This window comes from Macrotis lagotis, chromosome 1, assembly GCF_037893015.1.
Source record: "Macrotis lagotis isolate mMagLag1 chromosome 1, bilby.v1.9.chrom.fasta, whole genome shotgun sequence".
NCBI lineage: Eukaryota > Metazoa > Chordata > Mammalia > Peramelemorphia > Peramelidae > Macrotis > Macrotis lagotis.
In genome coordinates this window covers 183,629,532-183,650,174 of record NC_133658.1, presented here as the reverse complement: position 1 = coordinate 183,650,174, position 20,643 = coordinate 183,629,532, and the positions used below count along the sequence as shown (strand labels likewise).

At 35.6% G+C, this 20,643-nt stretch overlaps 1 protein-coding gene across 1 annotated transcript in view; it reads left to right on the top strand.

Annotated features, from left to right (window-relative positions):
* The window catches only part of PLCB1 (phospholipase C beta 1), a 964,239-nt gene that overhangs the window by 638,237 nt on the left and 305,359 nt on the right, over positions 1–20,643 (top strand). Inside the window, exon 10 of the mRNA XM_074209479.1 lies at positions 15,872–16,018. Coding sequence (XP_074065580.1) covers positions 15,872–16,018 — 147 coding nt within the window. The remainder of the gene's footprint in view (positions 1–15,871; positions 16,019–20,643) is intronic.

The following is a 20,643-nucleotide window of genomic DNA, read 5'->3' as shown; positions in this document are numbered from 1 at the left end:
TGCTTGAGGAGTAGTTTAGCCCCTGGCTCCAGGTATTATCCAATGTGTATGCCACAGGGCTTGATTGCCAAGGAGTGATTAAGACAGTGATATTCTGCATACTACCTCTTTCCTGAACCAAAGGTAATGAACTTCAAGTCCAAGGTGGCAAAATATTATATCATTTCCCTGTGCCCTGAATCAAAAAGACCAAAAAGGGAGTAGAGCCAAGAGAACAATGCACACATTAATAACAACATTGTGAGATGAGGGGTGGCTAGGTGACGCAGTGGATAGAGCACCGGCCCTGGAGTCAGGAGTATCTGAGGTCAAATCCGACCTCAGACACTTAATAATTACCTAGCTGTGTGACCTTGGACAAGTCATTTAACCCCATTGCCTTGCAAAAACTAAAAACAACAACAACAAAACACTGTGAGATGATCAAACTTGATGGAAGCAGCTCCTCTCAGCAGTTCAGAGAGCTAGGGACAACCTTATTAGACTGGCTATGGACAATGTTATACCCAGAGGAAGAAAAACAAAACAAAACATACACACACACACACACACACACACACACACACAAACACACACAAAAAACTCGTCAGAATCTGATGAATACTTTATAAAAATTATCTCTTATGTATCTCTTTCCCTTATTCCTAATTCCTCATCCCAAAAATAACTAATCTGAAAACATGTTTATCAAATGTATGTATGATCAATGCTACCCTGACTGTTCTCCCCTAAGGGGAGGGTGGAAGGGAATTTTGTAACTTAAAAATATACATGTGTATATGGCCAAAAATAAATAAATATTTTTTTTTAAAAAAAGTACTAAAAAGACAAAGAGAAAACTTGTAGTCCATATGCTGTAAGTGCTTTTTAGTTGCCAAAAGAGAGAGCGCAACCTTACCTAACTCTTACAATATAAGCTCTCATGTGACATGGATCATTATGGTACACTTTGGGAACTTTCCACATACCTGACTTATTACCCTCATTCAGAAGAAGAAACTTAATCACAAGACATTAACCTAACAAATGCCGGAAAGAAAATGTTTCATGGCATGTCAGAGGAAACGAATAAAAACCTCATTAAATATCAGCTTATGCCAACATCTGTATAACTTTTAAAATTTATAATCAATTCATTAGGTAGGTGTATCACACTGTTTAGTGTGCTAGACTTGAAATCAGAAAGGCCAATTCTAATTCCCATAAGAATTCAAATGATGTGTCAGAAATCTCTGAGCAAGTGATTTAATGTCCTTCATTTTCATCTTTAAAATTGTTTTGAACTAGACAGTTCCAAATCTATGATCCTATTATATAGCTTCAACTAGTTTCTAAGTATATAGTATTACTGAAGCTCTATGTAACTTTGTAGAAGTATGACCATAGTCACTGCTGCAGTTATTGTGCTTATCATCATTCCTACCATTATCCAGAAAAGAAACCATTCAGAAAAATGGAAATCTTTGAGAAATTAAATTTTAATGATTTGGAGAAATTAAGTTTTAATGATTTGGGGAAATTATTTCAATGGGAAAGAAAAGGATCAATGATTTAATGACATTCATGTGATCAGAGAGAACTTATCAGCCAATACATTTTATAAAGACTTGTTCCAAAGAAGGAACATAGAGCAAATTCCAGGGGATTAATTTAAAAAGCTTGTTCAGTCCTGTAGAAGTTATGTTTGGAGTGCTAAAGGTGACGAGAAGAGAATCAATGAAGGAATAAGCATATAGTTCCTGATGTCTGACATAATGGTACCAGGTAATTGAGAGAAGGCAGAATGAAAATTTTATTTTTTTCCTGTTTCCTTTGCCAAAAGGGCATAATCTGGACAAGATTGAACAAAAATAATTAATAAGGAATTAATATCCAAGATTCATGAAGTGATAGTAAGAAAGGATCCACATGATCTTGTTGGATCAGAGTTACTAGGCAAGAAAATCTCCATATATGATAAGAAATGGTAAAAAGAATTGGTACATGTTATTGCTACACCACTGTCAAGAATTTCTTTTTTTTTTTTTAGGTTTTTTTTTTTGGCAAGGCAGTGGGGTTAAGTGGCTTGCCCAAGGCCAAACAGCTAGGTCATTATTAAGTGTGTGAGGCTGGATCTGAACTCAGATACTCCTGACTCCAGGGCCGGCACTCTATCCACTGTGCCACCTAGCCACCCCTCTGTCAATAATTTCTGAAAGATTTTAGAGAACAGATTTACTGGAGGACTGAAGAGTGACAAATGTCCCAATTATCAAAAATAGGAAGAGAATGGAACCTGAAAACTAGAGACAGGTAAAGAAAGACTGATTCATCACAAAGTTCCAAATGATGATACTAAAGCTATAACTGTCAAAAGACCTAGAAAAGGAAATGATGAAAACAACAAAACTGCATGACTTCATCCACAATATTGGTTATACTCAGTTTCTTTTACTCACAAGGCTAATTAGACACATAGATTAGTTGGAAATTTTACCTATATTTTAACTGAGTGTCTCAGCCTAATCTTGGGGATAATATGGAAATATGTGGACCAAATGATAGTACAGTGAATTGGTTATGTTACTGGTTACAGTGAGTAGCCATTAATGCATTAGCTATCTAATTGAAAGGCAATCTCTAATGGATATGTGTGCTATATAACATTCTAATCAATAACTTTAGTGGAGCAAAGATAGAATAAATAATTAGAATAGAAAAAACAATGATAAAAACTGATATTTAATAGTTGTAAAGCATTTTTGCATTTATTATTTCATTTAATTCTCATAATAATCTATAGGTTCGTCAGGTATATTTATTACATTAATGGGATGGTAGAATTTAAATTTCAAAAAGCTTTTGGCAAAGTGTTTAATGGAGTCTTAAAAAAGATAGAAATACATGTGAGCAAATATAAATGCTTGAAATTCAAAAGACTGACATCAAAAGTACAAGATGGAAAAAATTCAACAGTTCATGTGAAAAAAACAGTGAATACAAAATCCCACCACGTGTACTGTGTAAGGACTATTTTTTTTAATATCTTGATTTGGTAGAATTGATTGCCTCCTTAAAATCTCTTTCTAAAATAAATTTCTAAAAGGATATCTCCCTTGCATATTTTGTAGTAAGAAAAGTCTTTGAAATATTTGTTAGAGGATAAATTTATTTGATAATCCTCTGATCAATATAAAGTGAATCATAATAGGAGACATTTACTTGCCAAATTTGCTTGCTATTGTGTCAGATGCTATCTAGAACAGAGTTCATCCCAGGAAGGGATTCCTTATAGATTTCATGTTCTCTAACTACATGTTCTAATAATTACAATGGATTGCATCAAATACTGGAACATTACAGAATCTCTTAAAATTCATAATCAGTTAAAAGTGTTTGCTCTAACCACAAAAAAAGAAAGAAGTAATTGATGGAGGACCTTATTCAGTCAATCAACAAAATTTTAATAAATGTTTATTTTAAGCTGGGCATTTGATAAATGATTGAAATGAAGAGAACAGCAAAAACATACTCCCTGTCTACAGAGGGATCACTTTCTAATGGAGGAGACAATATGCAAATATATATGTACATGATAATACTGAAAAGGGTAACAGGTTTAAAATGTCAAACTATACATTTTATATTTGATTCTGGAAATATCAGTGAATCGCCAGTGTGATACAGAGGGTGATATAATCAGTCCTTACCATAGGAAAACATTTAAATAGTATTTCATTTTTTCCATTCATTCTTATAAGATTTTAAAATTTTAATTAATTACTTAATTTTCATCCATATGCCCATGTATCTTTTTAAGTTATGAAATTTCCTTCCACCCTCCCTTTCCATGCCCCCTCCTTTCAGCAGTGAACAGTTAGGTTAGCATTGTACATGCATATTTTGGATAAGCATGTTTACATATTAGTCATTCTTAGTATGATGAATTAGGATTAAGGGGAAAATACATAGAGATGATTTTAATAAAGTGTTCACCAGATTCTGAAGTGTTTGTTTTTGTTTTGTTTTGTTTTATTTTTCTTCCTCTGGGTGGAAATAACATTGTCCATAGCTGGTCTAAAACTGTTATCCTAGCTCTCTGAGAGGAGCTACTTCCATCAAGGTTGAACATCTCACAATGTTGTTAATGTATGCATATTGTTCTCTTGGTTCTGCTCCCTTCCCACAGTATCAGATCCCTTAAGTCATTCTGTGCTTCTCTAGTCTGACCATTTATGGTTTTGCATAGAACAATAATATTCCATAGTATTCATGTACCATAACTTGTTTATCCATGCCCCAACTGATGGCATAACCTTGATTTCCAATTCTTTGCCACTACAAAAAAGAGCTACTATGAATATTTTGGAACATGTAGGACTTTTCTCATTTCTTTATAATTTCTTTGGATCTAGACCTAGAATTGAAATTACTGGATCAAGGGTATGCTCTTTGGGCTTAGTTCTATATTGCTCTCCAGAATGGTTAGATCCATTCAGAACTCCACCAGCAATGCATTAATGTCCCAATCCTCCCACAACCTCTCCAATATTGATCATCTTTTTTTATTATCTTGGTTAATCTGATAGGAGAGAGTTATTGTTGTTTTTATTTGCATTTCTCTAACCAATAATGATTTGCAAAAGTTTTTTCATATGACTCTATATAGCTTTAATTTCTTCATTTGAAAACTGTCTGTTCATATCTTTTGACCATTTATCAATTGGGGAATGACTTGTGACCCTCTAAATTTAGTGCAATTCTCTATATATTTTAGAAGTGAGAGCTTTAACAGAAGTCCTAGTTATGAATATTGTTTCCCAGTTTTATGCTTTCCTTCTAATTTTTGACAGCATTGATTTTATTAGTGCAAAACTTTTTTTAATTTAATATAATCAAAATCATTCATTTTGCATTTTATAATGTACTCCAATTCTTGTTTTGTCATAAATTTATTCCCTTTCCAGACATCTGATAATTTCTTGGTCTATTAATTTATCTATGGTGTCACCCTTTGTGTCTAAATCCTGTACCCATTTTAACCTTATTTTGGTATAGATGTGAGATATGGGTCTTGCCTAGTTTTTGTCATACTATTTTCCAGTTTTCCCAACAATTTTTGTCAAATGTTGAGCTCTTATCCAAGAACCTAAAGTCTTTCTGTTTGTCAAATAGTAGATTTCTGTAGTCATTTGTTAGGGACTGTTGTGTGTGGAAGCAATGTAAAATATCATCACCTGGTCTTCTTGAGCACCAGAATCTTGTCTTACTAAGTGCCATGGGAGTGGGAGTGGATTAGAGACTGGAAAGTTATTTAAGCACTGATGTAAATAAATGGAGCACTTGGAGATCTTGATGGCATGCTTGTCTCACTAGTCATCCTTGTCTCCTACCCCTCCAATGTTTGCCTGGGGAAGATTGAGAGGTCCAGAAAAGGGACTCAACCTATTGGCATCTGAACAGGGACTTGACAGTCATTTACTGCAGTTTCTTTTGAGGCTATACTAATCCATTGATCCATTTCTTAACCAGTAGCAGGCAGTTTTGATGACTGCTGCTTTACAGTATAGTTTTTAGATCTGGTAGAGCTAGACTTTATAAGATTTTGAGTTTCAAATTTTCCCCCTCACTCTCATCCTGTCTCCTTCTGAAAATGGAGGCAGCTTGGTATAGTTTATACATGTTCTATCATCTATAACATATTTTCATATTCATCTCCATTGTGGAACAAGAAATTGATCAAAAGAAAAAATTCAAAAGAAGAAAATATGCTTTAATGTATCTTCACAAGTCAATCAGTTTTTTATCAGGATATGAATAGTATTTTACTTCATGAATCCTATGTACTGATCTTGGATCATTATGTTATTAGGAACAGCTGCATCCTTCAAAGCTGATCATCACATAATATTGTTAATATTACATAGTGTTAGGAAAAGCATTTTAGAAGCTGATTGGAAGATAGATTGAGGTGGGGAGAGAGACTTGAGGAAGGGGCAACAAAGGCTATTAGTCTAGTCATGAGGTCCTATTCCATATTGGAGGCTATATGAGATATATTCAAATGATATAAAGGTAAAAATGACAAAGATGAAAGATTTAAGTTTGAATAAAGAGTTAATCATGACACTGAGATAGCTTAGGTGACTAGGAGAATGGTGTATTATAAGAATAATAAGAAAGTTGGAAAGAGGAGAGTTTAGAGGGGAAGATAAGTTCTCTTTTAGACACTGAATCTGAGATGCCTACAGAACAAGTTTGAGAAGGCAAAAAGACAGAAGTTAGTACAAGAAGGGATGTACTGGTAAATGTTTTAAAAATTCACTCTCAGGAGAGGTTGAAATGTGTACCCGTCATACTTTAAGTTTTAATTTGCTTTATTAACATTGTCTCCATCAGTTTTTGAAGTCTAGACAATAAATAAAATAAATCACTCACTGATTTGTAGAGTTGTCAGTTTTCAATGTGTAAATGGTAACACTTAAAATTTAACATTCAGGGTTAGCTGGGTGACACAGTATATAGAGCACCAGCCTTGGAATCAGGAGGACCTGAGTTCAACTCTGATTTCAGATACTTAATACTTGCATAGCAGTGTGACCTTGGGCAAATCACTTAACCCCACTGCCTTGACAAATAAAAGTAACATTCAACTCTGGCTTGAAGTGTAAATCTGGCAATCATTGGCAAAAAAAAAATGATATTTGGACTCATGGGACCTTGATGAGACAACCAAGAGAGATAGCATAGAACAATGGTGGTATAGTGACTTCTTGTTCAATCTTTTTTAAAGTTGTTTCTGACTCTTCATGACCCTATTTGGAGTTTTCTTGACAAAAGATACTGGTGTGTGTTTGTTATTTCCTTCTCCAGCTCATGTTACAGATGAGGAAACTGAGAAAAATAGTGTTAAGTGACTTGTCTAGGATCACATACTTAGTAAATGTGAGTTCAGATGAATCTTCTTGACTCCAGGCCCTGTACTCTATCCAGTGTGCCATCTAGCTGTTTGGTAAATTTACTTAGAAAACTACAAATTAACATTATCTATGATGTAGAGAAATTATGTCAAACTCAAATAATAAAAGTGTGTGGGGAAGCATATTGACTTAGAAAAATCACAAATTAGCCTTATCTGAGTTGTATATCAAATTAATTGATGCTTCAAAGACTGAAGGTTTAACTTTTAGAAGTTATTTATTCCTTGCTAATAAGATATTAATAATTTAAAAGTATTAGCTTCTAGATCAATATGATAAAATATGAGATAGAGAAATATAAATATTTCCACTTGGGTTTAAAAAGCTAAGCAAATAATTGGAAACATTTGGCCTGGAGAAGAAAAGAAAAAATTGTCAAGGATTATCAAGCATTTGAAGGGACTATCCTGAGGAAGAGATATTTAAAATTTGCCAATTGACCTGAGAGGATGTATCCAGGAAAAATAAGTGGAAGTTATAGAGATTTTAGTTTGACATAAGGGAAGAATACTAACAATTAAATCTATTCAAAAGTCAAATGGTCAATAGGTTGTTTTTTATCTTTCCAAGCAAAGACCAGGTGTGGAATGAAGTGACTTTTGTAGGGACAGGGTTTAACTATAAGTTTGCTGAGGTTTTTCCAGTTCTGATATTCTGTAATTCCTACAGCTCAGGTCATCTATATTCTTCTGCTAACAATTTCCCACATATTTATTGCAAGTCATTTTTCAAAGAAAAAACTTATGCATATGGATGTGTCTCTATACAGAAGAGTACAATAAAATGCCTTTACTGCACTGTATAATCACAATTTGCTTTTTGCTCTAAATTTTTTGATTTATCATGATCACCAGTTAATCCATCTATCAATGAACATAAAGTCCATTCTTACTGCCAAGCACTAAGGATGCAAAAACAGAAAAAAAAGCAATCTCTGTTCTCAAGGAGTTTACCTCTACTGGGGAATACAGTACCCCAACCCTATCATCATCTAATTCAACAGAGTTTAAGCACCTACTATCTAAGAAGTTTTATGGTAAACACTAGAGGAGATAGAACATCATGGAGCTTAGAATTCAATTTTTTAAAACTCTTCACAATAGTCTTTTGAGATATGTAATACAAATATTTTTGTCTCTGTTTTTCAGAAAAAGGAAACAGACTAAGAAACATGATGTGAATTACTTGAAGTGACAAAACTAACATGTGGCAGAATTAGAACTCAAATATCAGGTGTTTCTTTTTGAGACGCAGTGCTGCTTTTACAGAAAGCTAACCCTTACCATATCATTTTTTGCTTAGGAAGTCAAAATTTTCATAGTATTTAGAGAATAAAATACAAACTATTTACTCTAACTTATAAGGTCTTTATCAGTTTTCTTTCCAATTACCTTTCTAGCCTTATTGTCACATTTCTCCCCTTCATGTACCCTACATTCTACCCAAAATAAACTGCTAGGCATTCCCAAAACTTTTATTCTCTTGCTTCCATGCACTTTTATAAGACAGGTACTTATTTTTTCCCATATTTCCTTATAGCAACTTCTTTTTTTAAAAAATAAATTTATTTATTTATTTTTCCAGCTACATATAAAGATAATTTTCAACAGTAATTTTTGTAAGGTTTTGAGTTCCACATTTTTCCCTCTCTCCCTTCCCTTACGCCTTGCCTTGACAGAGAGTCAAGTAATATACGTCTTACATGTATAACTATGTTAAACATACTTGCATATTAATCATGTTACAAAGAATCAGAAAAAAGAAAAAACCATGGGAGAGAAAAAACATAAAACATTAAGCAAATTTTAAAATTGTAAATAATTTCCTTTGATCTGCATTTAGACTCCACAATTCCACAATTCACTGTGAATGGCACTTTCCAACACACATCCTTTTTGATTATTGTATTGCTGAGAAGAGCAAATCCATCATAATTGATCAACACACAGTATTACTTTAATGTTTAAAATGTTCTTCAGGTTCTGTTCACTTCACACATCAGATCATGCAAGTTTTCTGGCTTTTCTGAAATCTGCTCATGATTTCTTACAGAACAATAATACACCATCACATTCATATATATCACAATTTCTTTAGCCCTTCCCCAATTAATGGGAATCCCCTCAATTTCCAATTCTTAGCCACTACAAAAAGAGCTGCTATAAAAGTTTTTTTTATATATGGGTTTTTCATTTTTTCTTATTATCTTTTTGATTTTGACATGCTCTTATACTAGATAAATATTCCGTTCTCATCTTTGCCTTTCAGAATTCTTCTCTTCAATCAAGGCTAGGATCAGATATTACCTACTCTATGCAACCTTCTCTGATTCCCTAGCTGTTGGAGCTTTCTGATTCCTTAAATTATCTTTTTTTTTACTTATATGTGCAAGCTCTTTGGAAACAATTTTTGTCTTTGTAGCCTTCGCACCTACCAGAGTGCTTCACACATTTAATAAATGTTGGCTGGATTATTAAACAATTTAGAATTAAGCAAAAATGTCACCAAAAAAAGTCACTCAGAGATCCTAGGACTAGTATAATAGAAGCTAAGAATTAGAACAAAAGTATACGCACATGGATTAAGAAATAGCTAAACAAATTGTGCAATACATTTATAATGGAATATTACTGTGCTCTAAGAAAATGTAAGTAGGAAGTGTTTAGATTAAGTATGTGAAGATTTATATGAACTAAAGTATTGGCAAAGCAAACATAAGCAGGGGCAACTAGGCGGTGTAGTGGATAGAGCAGTGGCCCTAGAGTCAGGAATACCTGAGTTCAAATGTGACCTAAGACTCTTAATAATTGCCTAGCTGTATGACCTTGGGAAAGTCATTTGACCCCATGGCCTTGCAAAACAAAACAAAGTAAACAAAAGCAAAATATGCAAGCACAATATAAATAGAATGAACAATAAAAATGAATTATAATGTTCAGGTTAGGTCCTGAAGTGGACAGATTGTGTCTTAGGCACTCTCTCTCATAAATCTTCGAAACTAAGGACTTTAACTAAATTTTCGAGAGGCAGAACCCACAGAGGGACCCAGTGAGGCAGTTCTCCTACTCAAGGTAACCTGGAAAATAGCAGAAAGGCTCTGCTCCCCGGGGTTGGAGGGGCAGCCCACCAGAGGGGTGGCCCGCCAGAGCGAAAGAACTTCAGCCTGTTGGAGGCAGCACCAGGGCACTAGGAACCATGGCTCACATCAGCGGGGGAGTCTCCTGAGCTGCACCCCAGGGAGCACCGGGTACAAATTGGAAGAACAGCGGGGAACCTCTGCCAGAGTGAGCATGTGAAGTCCAGGCCTCAGGGCACACAGCGAGCAGCATGGCCCAGGCAGTCCAGATCCAGGAAACATAAGCAGGCAGAGCCAGTAAGCAGGAGCCCCCAGGGTATGAGCCCATTGAGCTGAGGGAGGGGAGTGAAGAGAGATGGCAGAGCTCTGTCCTCTGCCCCTGGAACAGGACTCTGGGGCTCTGACCACATTCATATCCTGATCTCAGTCTAGGCCTCCAACCAATAGAACAGCAGAAGCCACCCTCACCTCAGCCCCGTGGCAGAGGGGGGCTCATATGATCATTCACAGACCAGGAGAGAGGACAGAGCCTCACACACTGAGACCCTTGTGGGAGTGTCCCAAAAGCTCAGGAAGTACCCCCAAAACAGATTTAGGCTGGGAAAATGAGCAAGCAGAGAAAAAAGAGGAACACAATTGAGAAATACATTTTCTATGATCCCAAGAAGAATCAATATACTCAGTCTGAAGATGAGAAAACACAAGTGCCTGCATCTAAAGACTCCAAGAAAAACAAATTGGGATCAGGATCAGAGCTCAAAAAAGACTTTGAAAATCAAATGAGGGAGTTAGAAGAAAAACTGGGAAAAGAAAGGAGAGAGATGCGGGGAAAAAAAAATGAAAATGAAGTCAGCAGCTTAGTCAAGGGAATCCAAAAAAATGCTGAAGAAAACAGCATGCTAAAAACCAGCTTAGGTCAAATGGATAAAACAGTTCAAAAAGTTATGGAGGAGAAGAATGCTTTAAAAAAGCAAAATTGGCCAGATGGAAAAAGAGATAAGAAAACTGAGGAAAACAAATCCTTCAGACAAAGAATAGAACTCAGGGAGATTGATGAATTTACAAGAAATCAGGACTCATTACTTCAAAACCAAAAAATGAAAAATTAGAAGAAAATGTAAAACATCTCATTGAAAAAACAACTGATATGGAAAACAGATTTAGGAAAGATAATTTAAAAATTATTGGAATACCTGAAAGTCATGATCAGGAAAAGAGCCTTGACATCATTTTCAAAGAATTACTACAGGAAAATTGCCCTGATATCCTAGAAGCAGAGGGCAAAATAGAAATGGAGAGAATCCACCAATCCCCTCAAGAAACAGATCCCCCAAAAAAACAACCCCTAGGAATATTATAGCCAAGTTCCAGAACTCCCAAGTCAAAGAGAAAATATTACAAGCAGCCAGAAGGGCACAGTTCAAATATCGTGGAGCTGCAGTAAGGATCGCACAGGACTTAGCAGAAACTACATTGGAAGCTTGTAGGGCTTGGAATATAATATACCTGAAGGCAAAAGAGCTTAGAATGCATCCGAGAATCAACTACCCAGCAAAAATGAATGTCCTCTTCCAGGGGAAAAAGATGGACTTTCAATGAACCAGGGGAATTTCAAATGTTCCTGTTGGAATGGCCACAGCTGAACAGAAGGCTTGATCTTCAAATACAGGACTCAGGTGAAGCATAGAGATTGGAGGAGAAGGGGGAAAATATGAGGGACTTAATGGTGATGAACTGCATGTATTCCTGCATAGAAAAATGACACTGAAAATGCTCATGTTAACCTTCTCAGTGAAAAGAGCAGGTAGAGGGAGCTTTTATAGTTGAAGCAGAGGAGAAAGCTGAATTTGAAGATAAAATATGGTGTAAAAATGGAGTCAGTAGAAAAAAAGGAAATGTAATGGGAGAAAGAAAAAGGAGAGGAATAATAGGCCAAGATATTTCATATAATAAGATTTTTCTTTATTACAATGAGCTATTGCAATGATATGGAAAGGGGGAAGACAAGGGGGAATGAGGGAACCTTCGCTCTCATCTGAGGTGGCTAGGAGAGGAAACAGCATATATACTCAATGGGGTATAGGCATCTGGAGTACGAAGGAGAGGGGTGGATAGGGGGAAGGAGGGTGATGTGAGTGATAAAGGAGAGGATGGACCATGGCGGGAGAGTGGTCAGATATAACACATTTACTTTTTTACTTCTTGCAAGGGGCTGGGATTGGATGGCCTGTCTGGGACCATAGGGCCAGGTAGATGCTGTGCCTAAGGGGTGGTAGGGGGGCTCGGGGCCTCTTGGTCCCAGAACCAGGGACCTGTCTGCTGCACCACTCAGATACCCTACAGCAAAGTCAGAGTGAAAGGAGAGAGAAAATATAGTACATGGTAGTGGAGAAATACGAAAGAAGGGAGTTGCGATCAGCAATGGCAACAGTGGAAAAATATAGAAGTAACTTTTTTAATGGACTTATCTTAAAGAATGTGATCCACCTGTGACAGAGTTGTTGGTGTTGGAACAAAGACTGAAGCACATTTTTTATTATTATTATTTGGGGGGGGGTGCAGGGAAAATGGGCTGGGTGGCCTGCCTTGGGCCGCATAGCAAGGTTATTGTTGGTTGTCTGAGGCTGGATTTGGACCCAGGTGGTCCTGGCTCAAGGGCCAATGCTCTGTTCACCACCCAGACACCCCCTACTACTATTACTATTTTATTTTATTTTAGGTCTTTTTTTTCTTTTTTCTTTTTTGGTTTTTGCAGGGCAGTGGGGGTGGGGTGACTTGCATGTCACATGGCTGGGTGATTGTTGGGTATATGGGGCCAGATATGGGCTCAGCTGCTCCTGGCTCCAGGGCTGGTGCTCTGTCCATTGCGCCACCTGGCCATAGCTACAATTATTACTATTTTTTATTTTAATTTTTTTCTCTCCCCTTTATCGCTCAAGCGAGTCTATATTTTTTGGGGGGGAGGGGTATTTTGTTTACTCTTAAACAAGAATATTTTATTCATGTATAAAAAATATTATTTGTAAAAAAAAACTGTGCATATCCTTTGACCCAGCATACCACTCCTTGGTCTCTACCCTGAAGAGATGATGAAAAAGGGTAAAAACATCACTTGTACAAAAATATTCATAGCAGCCCTGTTTGTGGTGGCAAAGAATTGGAAACCAAGTAAATGTCCTTCATTTCATTTCATTGGGGAATGGCTTAGCAAACTGTGGTATATGTATGTCATGGAACACTACTGTTCTATTAGAAACAAGGAGGGATGGGAATTCAGGGAAGCCTGGAGGGATTTGCATGAACTGATGCTGAGTGAGATGAGCAGAACCAGAAAAACACTGTACACCCTAACAGCAACATCGGGGTGATGATTAACTTTGATGGACTCGCTCATTCCATCAGCGCAACAATCAGGGACAATTTAGGGTTCTCTGTAATGGAGAATACCATCTGTATCCAGAGAAAGAACTGCAGAGTTTGAACAAATGCCTAAGACTATTACCTTAAATTTAGAAAAAAAAAAAAACAAACCTGATATCTTATTGAATGATCTTGCTATATCTTATACTTTATGTTTCTTCCTTAAGGATATGATTTCTCTTTCATCACACTCAATTTGGATCAATGTTTACCATGGAAACAATGTAAAGACTGACAAACTGCCTTCTGTGGGGGGTGGGGGTGGGGGGAGGGAAGTAAGATTAGGGGAAAAATTGTAAAACTCAAAATAAATAAAATCTTTAATAAAAAAAAGAACATAGGCCATAGATTTAAAGCAAGAGGAACTTTCGAGGTCATCTGGTCTGATGCCTTCATTTAAAAGATCAGTAAACTTAAGTTCAGAGATTACCTGAATCCTCAAGGTCATTCAATTAGCAAGGAGTAGAACCAAGAATTGAATTCAACTCCTATGTCTTTGTATTCAACACTCTTTTCATAGTATCAAGCTGATATGTAGACTGGTTTTGTCTAACTGTTGTTTTACTTTTTTCTTCTGTTCTTACAATCTTTGATAAAGGAATGTCCCATTAGGAGAAACTATATTCAAAAATAAAAATTTTATGAAACCAAAAGATATTAATAAAAAGTATAATTTTAAAAAGATATAGTCTCTAGGTACAACTGTGAAGTAGATTCATTTGAAGTAGCTAATTTTGGTAGCTATTGTTGAAAAAATTTATTTTTAAAAAAATGTTTTATCAAAAAATCGATCACATGATTTTTATTTTCCCTCTTCATATCACTGAGTTGACTGCTTAGGAGACATAGAGAATTTGTGATTGTAAGCAATCTCAATACCCATCTGGTTCAACCAATTTATGATAGGATTCTCCATTATAAAATAACAGTTGAGTGATTATCTGCTGTGCCATGATTAAAGATCTCCAAAGAAGAAGAATTTCACTTTTTGGTTAGCTTAGTTCATTTTGAAGTTTTCAAGATTAAAAAAAAATTGTTCTTGGAATGAATAATCTCTTTTTAAATGTTTATGAATTTTCCTTTCAAACTCAAATAAAAGTGTAGCCTATTCTCATCAAAGGAGGAATAACTGTGATTCTTTTGTCTTTCTTGAAAATGTCATAAGCTACATTTCCATTCCTCTTTGAAAACTGAGAAAAGCACTTATCAGTCATTTTGAGCAATTTTCATGCTAGTCTATCATATGAAAAGATTTTCACTGCAACAGATGTCAGCTCTTCTGGTCACTGATGATACTTGCTTTAATGCTCAAGAATAAACAATTCTTTCTGCCAATTGTGTTGAGTGTATTTATAGACAATTGCCAATGATACCACTTATGCTCTCTCAGAGATAGTTGGGGAAGGGTGGTAAAGGACTTTGTCATGATGGGCTAATTATGGTCTCTTTATAATTTCATCTCTGGTGAAATATGGTATATGCATTTTAATTTTTAGGAAATTGATATTTTAGCATCCAGAGACCTTAAATAATCACAGAGTAGAAACGTTTAAACTGGAGTTTTGATTAACTATTGTGCATATATTCCTTACCTTTGTGCTAAAGCCATCCTGAAGATGGATGCTTAAATAACTCACAAATGTAAACTGTCCATTTCTTAACATTCCCCCTTTCCCAACAGAATTGGCTGGTACCATTTTAATTTGTTTAGCCTAAGGCTAAAATATCATGTGAGAAAAAACCTAGTTTCATTTTGACTCTGAAAATGAAATTGTCTGATCCTGTTCACCAGAAGCAATAATACCAAATGGATTAAAGGAGTAGAGGGACAAAATTATATACAGAAAATTATATATTTTATATGCCATTGCAGGGCAACAGTAAGAATGCAAACTTGCCCTGTAGATTGACTTTCTCTCTCTCTCTTTCTTTTCTCTCTCTCTCTCTCTCTCTCTCTCTCTCTCTCTCTCTCTCTCTCTCTCTCTCTCTCCCTCCCTCCCTCTTTCTCCCTCTCTCTCTCTCTGTCTGTCTCTCTGTCTCTGTCTCTCTCTGTCTCTCTGTCTCTCTGTCTCTCTGTCTCTCTGTCTCTCTGTCTCTCTCTCTCTCTGTCTGTCTTCCTTTCTCTTCTGTTCAATAAACCTGAAATCACCATTTAGTCATTAAATCAATCACATGAAAGTCAAGAAAAAGGGTCAGATGGTGACATTTTGTCATTATTTGTAGAACTGGGAAGTAATTACAAGAACCCAGAATGGCATAAATCCAAAATGGTCTATTAGCAAAATTTCTGTGGACCTGTCCTTGTATCTTTTGGATACAAAGCCAAAGTGTTTTATATAAAAATGCTATATGATGGAATGCATCCTAGACAATGAATAAATTCAGATCCTTCCCAAATCTCTTTTATTTCCTTTAGGACAGATCTCAGTGGATGGATTCATGCGCTATCTGAGTGGAGAAGAAAATGGAGTTGTTCCACCTGAGAAACTGGATTTGAATGAAGACATGTCTCAGCCACTCTCTCACTATTTTATTAATTCTTCACACAATACCTACCTCACAGGTACTTCATGCGTTGTGATTTTGATCTACATCTATATCTAAATGTCTATCAGATTTACTGATCTATGCTTGTCACTGTTAAAAAGTTGAAGTACATTTATAACTATGGGAACAAAGCAGTTCTTAGAGTCAAAGGATTAACATTCATGGGATTATTGGATCATAGATTGAGAGGAGCTTCAAAGTCATTTGATTCAACCCTCACATTTTACAATTGTGGAAAAAAGACCCAAGAGTGATTCTAAATCCAGTGCTCCAGGCAGATGCTTTCTCTGCATCTGCCAGTCTTTTATTTATGGGGGCATTTAGGAGAGTAGGAATGGTGCAGATAGATCAAAAATGGATTTCTAAAGGAGATGGTGCATGACATAAATCCTGGGGAAGTTAGCAATTCTAGTGAAGGAAGTACGTTCCAGGAACAGGAGATAGCCTGTATAAAGGTACTGAAATGCGTTTGGGGAACAAACAATGGGTTTGTTTTGACTGGGATGTAGTGTGTGTGAAGAAGAATATTTTATAATAACCCTGATAATGTGGGTTGAAGCTATGTTACAAATGTCTTTTAATGCCCAACTGGGGAGTTTATATTTTATCTCTTATTAGTTATAAGATAGAAGATTCCCTGGGTTTCTAGGTTTCTAGATAAACAAGGTCACTATATTTATCCAAACCAGTTACAGTAGACATTGCTGTGAAATTTTAAATGCCCTGAGCATCATAAATATTACTTCTCCCTAAGTTGATTCCCTCTTCTTTATTTTTATAACTCCTCAAAATATTTTGTCTCCTAACTAGTAATCAATTTATTGAGACCAAACATCTTTCTGTGTGACTGAGTAAATTTTTCAGATGCCTTTTAGACAACTTACTATCCTTCTGCATCTCCAGGTTTGTAGTCCATAATCCTGCCCTCCCCCACATACACCCATGCCATGAAGATGTTTAAGTTGTTATCTGTTTTAGGCTAAAAAGAGTTTCATTTATGAGTTCACTGACAAGATTGATTACCTGTCTATACTTCACCGCAGAGATTGTATGTATAATGTGATGGGTAAAGAGGAAGGGGAAATGGGGATTCATTTTTTAATTAGGGTCTAAATGGGCATGTTTGCCAAGTTTAACTAAATTCTTTTAAGAGCCTTCTCCCAGTTTTCACTGCACCTTTTAAAAAGACTATAATATGATGAGTGTTTTTTCCATTGGATTGAAAGGATACATTTTAATTTTGTTTTTAATTTAAAGGAAGCCAAACATCTTTTTAAAAATCTAGAGATAATATTTTCAACTAGAACAAAATCATGATAAACACAATCTCTGACCTCAGAAATGTATGATTATTTTTCATGGGCTTATCCTTAGATCCCTTGCCTATTCACTACTCCAGAAACTGGTCTAAAAAAAAACCAAAAACCAAACAAAATGAAAATCACATAAAGAAAAATTTGACATATCCAATATGTTTTTCAATAGACCTAAGTCAGCACAGGTTAACAAGAAGCTATGTCTAGACTGATCTTACCCATGAACACAGATAGAATTTTGAAACAACCTATCAGTTAAGACCTAGAAGTCAACCTGTGGTGAAAGAATTATAGCATCATGGATTTGGAAATTATTCTAGAGTCATGTAAGCCAACTCTCTTATTTAAAAGATAAGGGCACTGATTAATTGCCCAAGAACACAGAGATAATGAAGGAAGAGTTAGGATTTGAACCTATTTCCCATGGTTCCAAAGCCAGGGTTATATTCACAGTACTTACTCTCCAAGACATACTTGTTCTTTGAGAGACTTTGAGGCAATCACTCAGTGAGTCACAATCAGCATAGAAAACAGTATAACAAAAATCAAGGGAGATCAAATCGGTTTCTGTTCAAATACTGTCCCCATTTATCGTAGCTTCATTAATGGTTGCCCTATCTTTTTAACTTCATTATATTCTTGCTTTGTTTTAATTATTTGTAGATGCTTCTTTTTATATCATAGGTGTTTCCCAAGATCTCATTTTGAACCTAATTTGGCAAAATCAGAAAGTACATGCAGAATTTCTACCACTTCCACAAGAGTCAGCAAATAAGGCCCTGCACAAAGTACTGAGGATACAAATAATTGCAGAAAGGTAGTCCTTGTCCTCAGGAGCTTTTATTTTAAAAGGAAAGGACAACATAATAGAAGGAAATCGAAAGAAAATGGGGGGGGAGATAAAATTACCCAGCATAGAGATGTTTTAAAGACAGTCTGGGGGCGGCTAGGTGGTGCAGTGGATAGAGCACCGGCTCTGGAATCAGGAGTACCTGAGTTCAAATCAGGCCTCAGACACTTAATAATTACCTAGCTGTGTGGCCTTGGGCAAGCCACTTAACACCATTTGCCTTGCAAAAAAAATAAAAAAATAATAAAAAAAATAAAGACAGTCTGGCAGGAGAGTCAGGAATACAGCCTTTAGATGAATGAAAACACTGGTGGCCTATGTGATATTCTTATAATGGAGTTTATGAAAGGAACTATCCATTGAGAGAGAAAGTCCTGAGGGCCAGAGTGTACTTCCCCTGTGTGAAATCAATTACTTCAATCCGTTTGGCAGAGTCAATTCAGTGTTTTTTAACACTACCACCATGCGCCCCCCTGAATTTTCCACTGAATTCTCCAAATCTTTGGGCTGTTAAACCCAGTTTTTTTTTCCTTCCTTTTTAGAGGAATTCCTCTGAACAATCTTGATACCCCTCCAAAAAAAGGAAAACATATAGATGCAAAAAAATATTTCTAGACAGGTTTGCTAGTATAAGGACAGGATAACTTGCAGTGATTCCTTTAATTGAAATTGCACAGTCAGGCATAGGAGAAAAAAAGTTATGGAAGCATCCTTGCAAGTTGTCATGCCAAAACTGTGCAATGTGTCTTTTGAAGATCTGATTTTTCTTAAGCTTGAGGTGATACAGTTAGTGTCTGTTGGCAACAACCTCTGCTCAAGTTTATTGCCATATTATATATTCTAAACCATTTGACTTTAAAACTTAGCTATCATATAAAGCAAAGCCATAAGCTTTTTAAAATGGGGAAGTCTGGATTAATAAATGGTGATTTATTAAAAATCCATATTCAATTAAGTATGACATCCCTCAGAACTTTCAAATTTTAATATTTCCAAAACTACAAATAAGGAGAATATGGGGAAAAATAGTGTACTAGAAACTGAGATAAGCAGATACTAGGCTCAGCTTTTGCAGTAATATATCTCAGTCCCCTTGGGCAAATCCCTTTTCCTCTCTGATTTTTTATTCCCCTGGGAAATTCAACTATATGACTCCTAATGTCCTTTCCAGCTTGATAATTATATTCAGTTGTGTTAAGTTCACTAAAACATCCCCACACCCAGTTTAACTTTCCAAATGTTTTCCCTCCATAGGAACTATATATATATCAAAGTGTCACAATATGCCTTTGAATATTAGACATAGATTATAGAGAGAGAAATTCAAGTCTCATTATAATTTAATCTGTCAGTTCTCAAAATTTATTTTTGTTTTAAATTTTTCAAATTGTGTTTTCTATTTCTTTTTTCTTTTTGTTAAAGAAGGTATACATCAGAACTTCAGTATATTGTGTCTCTTCAGATTTCCAATCTTGATAAATAATGGTTTGATAGAATTCAGAAGACTTTCTGCCCCTCACATTTCTTAACTCTATGCATAGAGTCTTTTTTTCCCAACTTTTAAGTAACAAATTAGCATAGAAATATTTTTGTAATATTAATAGTTTTCTGCTGCTTTCTGATCTGTGCATTATATATTAATGTATCAGAAAATTTTCCATTAAGATTATGTAGCTAAATCAGATAATTTTTAGAGCAGAATGGGACCTCGGTGGTCATCCAATCGAACTCCTTAATGTTATATATGCAGGAGACAGAGGCTGAGATAAGTTATGTGACCTAAGCAGCATGGAAAAACTAATTAGACAAAGAGTCATAACTAATATTTAGTAGCCACTCTTCTTATCTAACCACTATGAATCATGAATAGGATAATAAATCACAAATTTATAGCTAGAAGGAATCTTAGATGTCTTCAAATTCTACAGCCTCATTATACATAAGAGCAAATTGAGAAAGATTAAAATAGCTTGTCCAGGGTCACACAACTAGTTGATATCTGAGAGAAGATTTAAAGTTGTCTTTCTCTACCATTAATACACCTAACTTGCTCTAGGTTTCATGATTATCTCTTTTGTAAAGAAACAGCAAATATTCTATACAGAAGGAAAATACTATCCAAAAATAGAATTCTAGGTTAATTATGAGTTCAACTGCAAATGCTTCTTGCTTTTCTAGTTCATTTTGTGACCTCTATTATGCTTTTTCCATGTGATTAAGGGGAAATATAGTACATAGATGATAATGGAGGGCAATGTGAGTGGAGTTGGGAATTATGTTGAGAGTGACATGACTGATTTTATTGTGCCCCATATCAGAGCAAAACACCTGGGAAAAGTCTGCCTTCTCACTGATTGTATCTATGTGAAGCTACTGAATCAAATTCTAACAAAAAAATTCTGTAAAAAAAAAAAACCCTAGTCTTTTCTAGGGAAGGGATGGTTTTGATTCATTACACAGGGAAAAGGTAGCCCC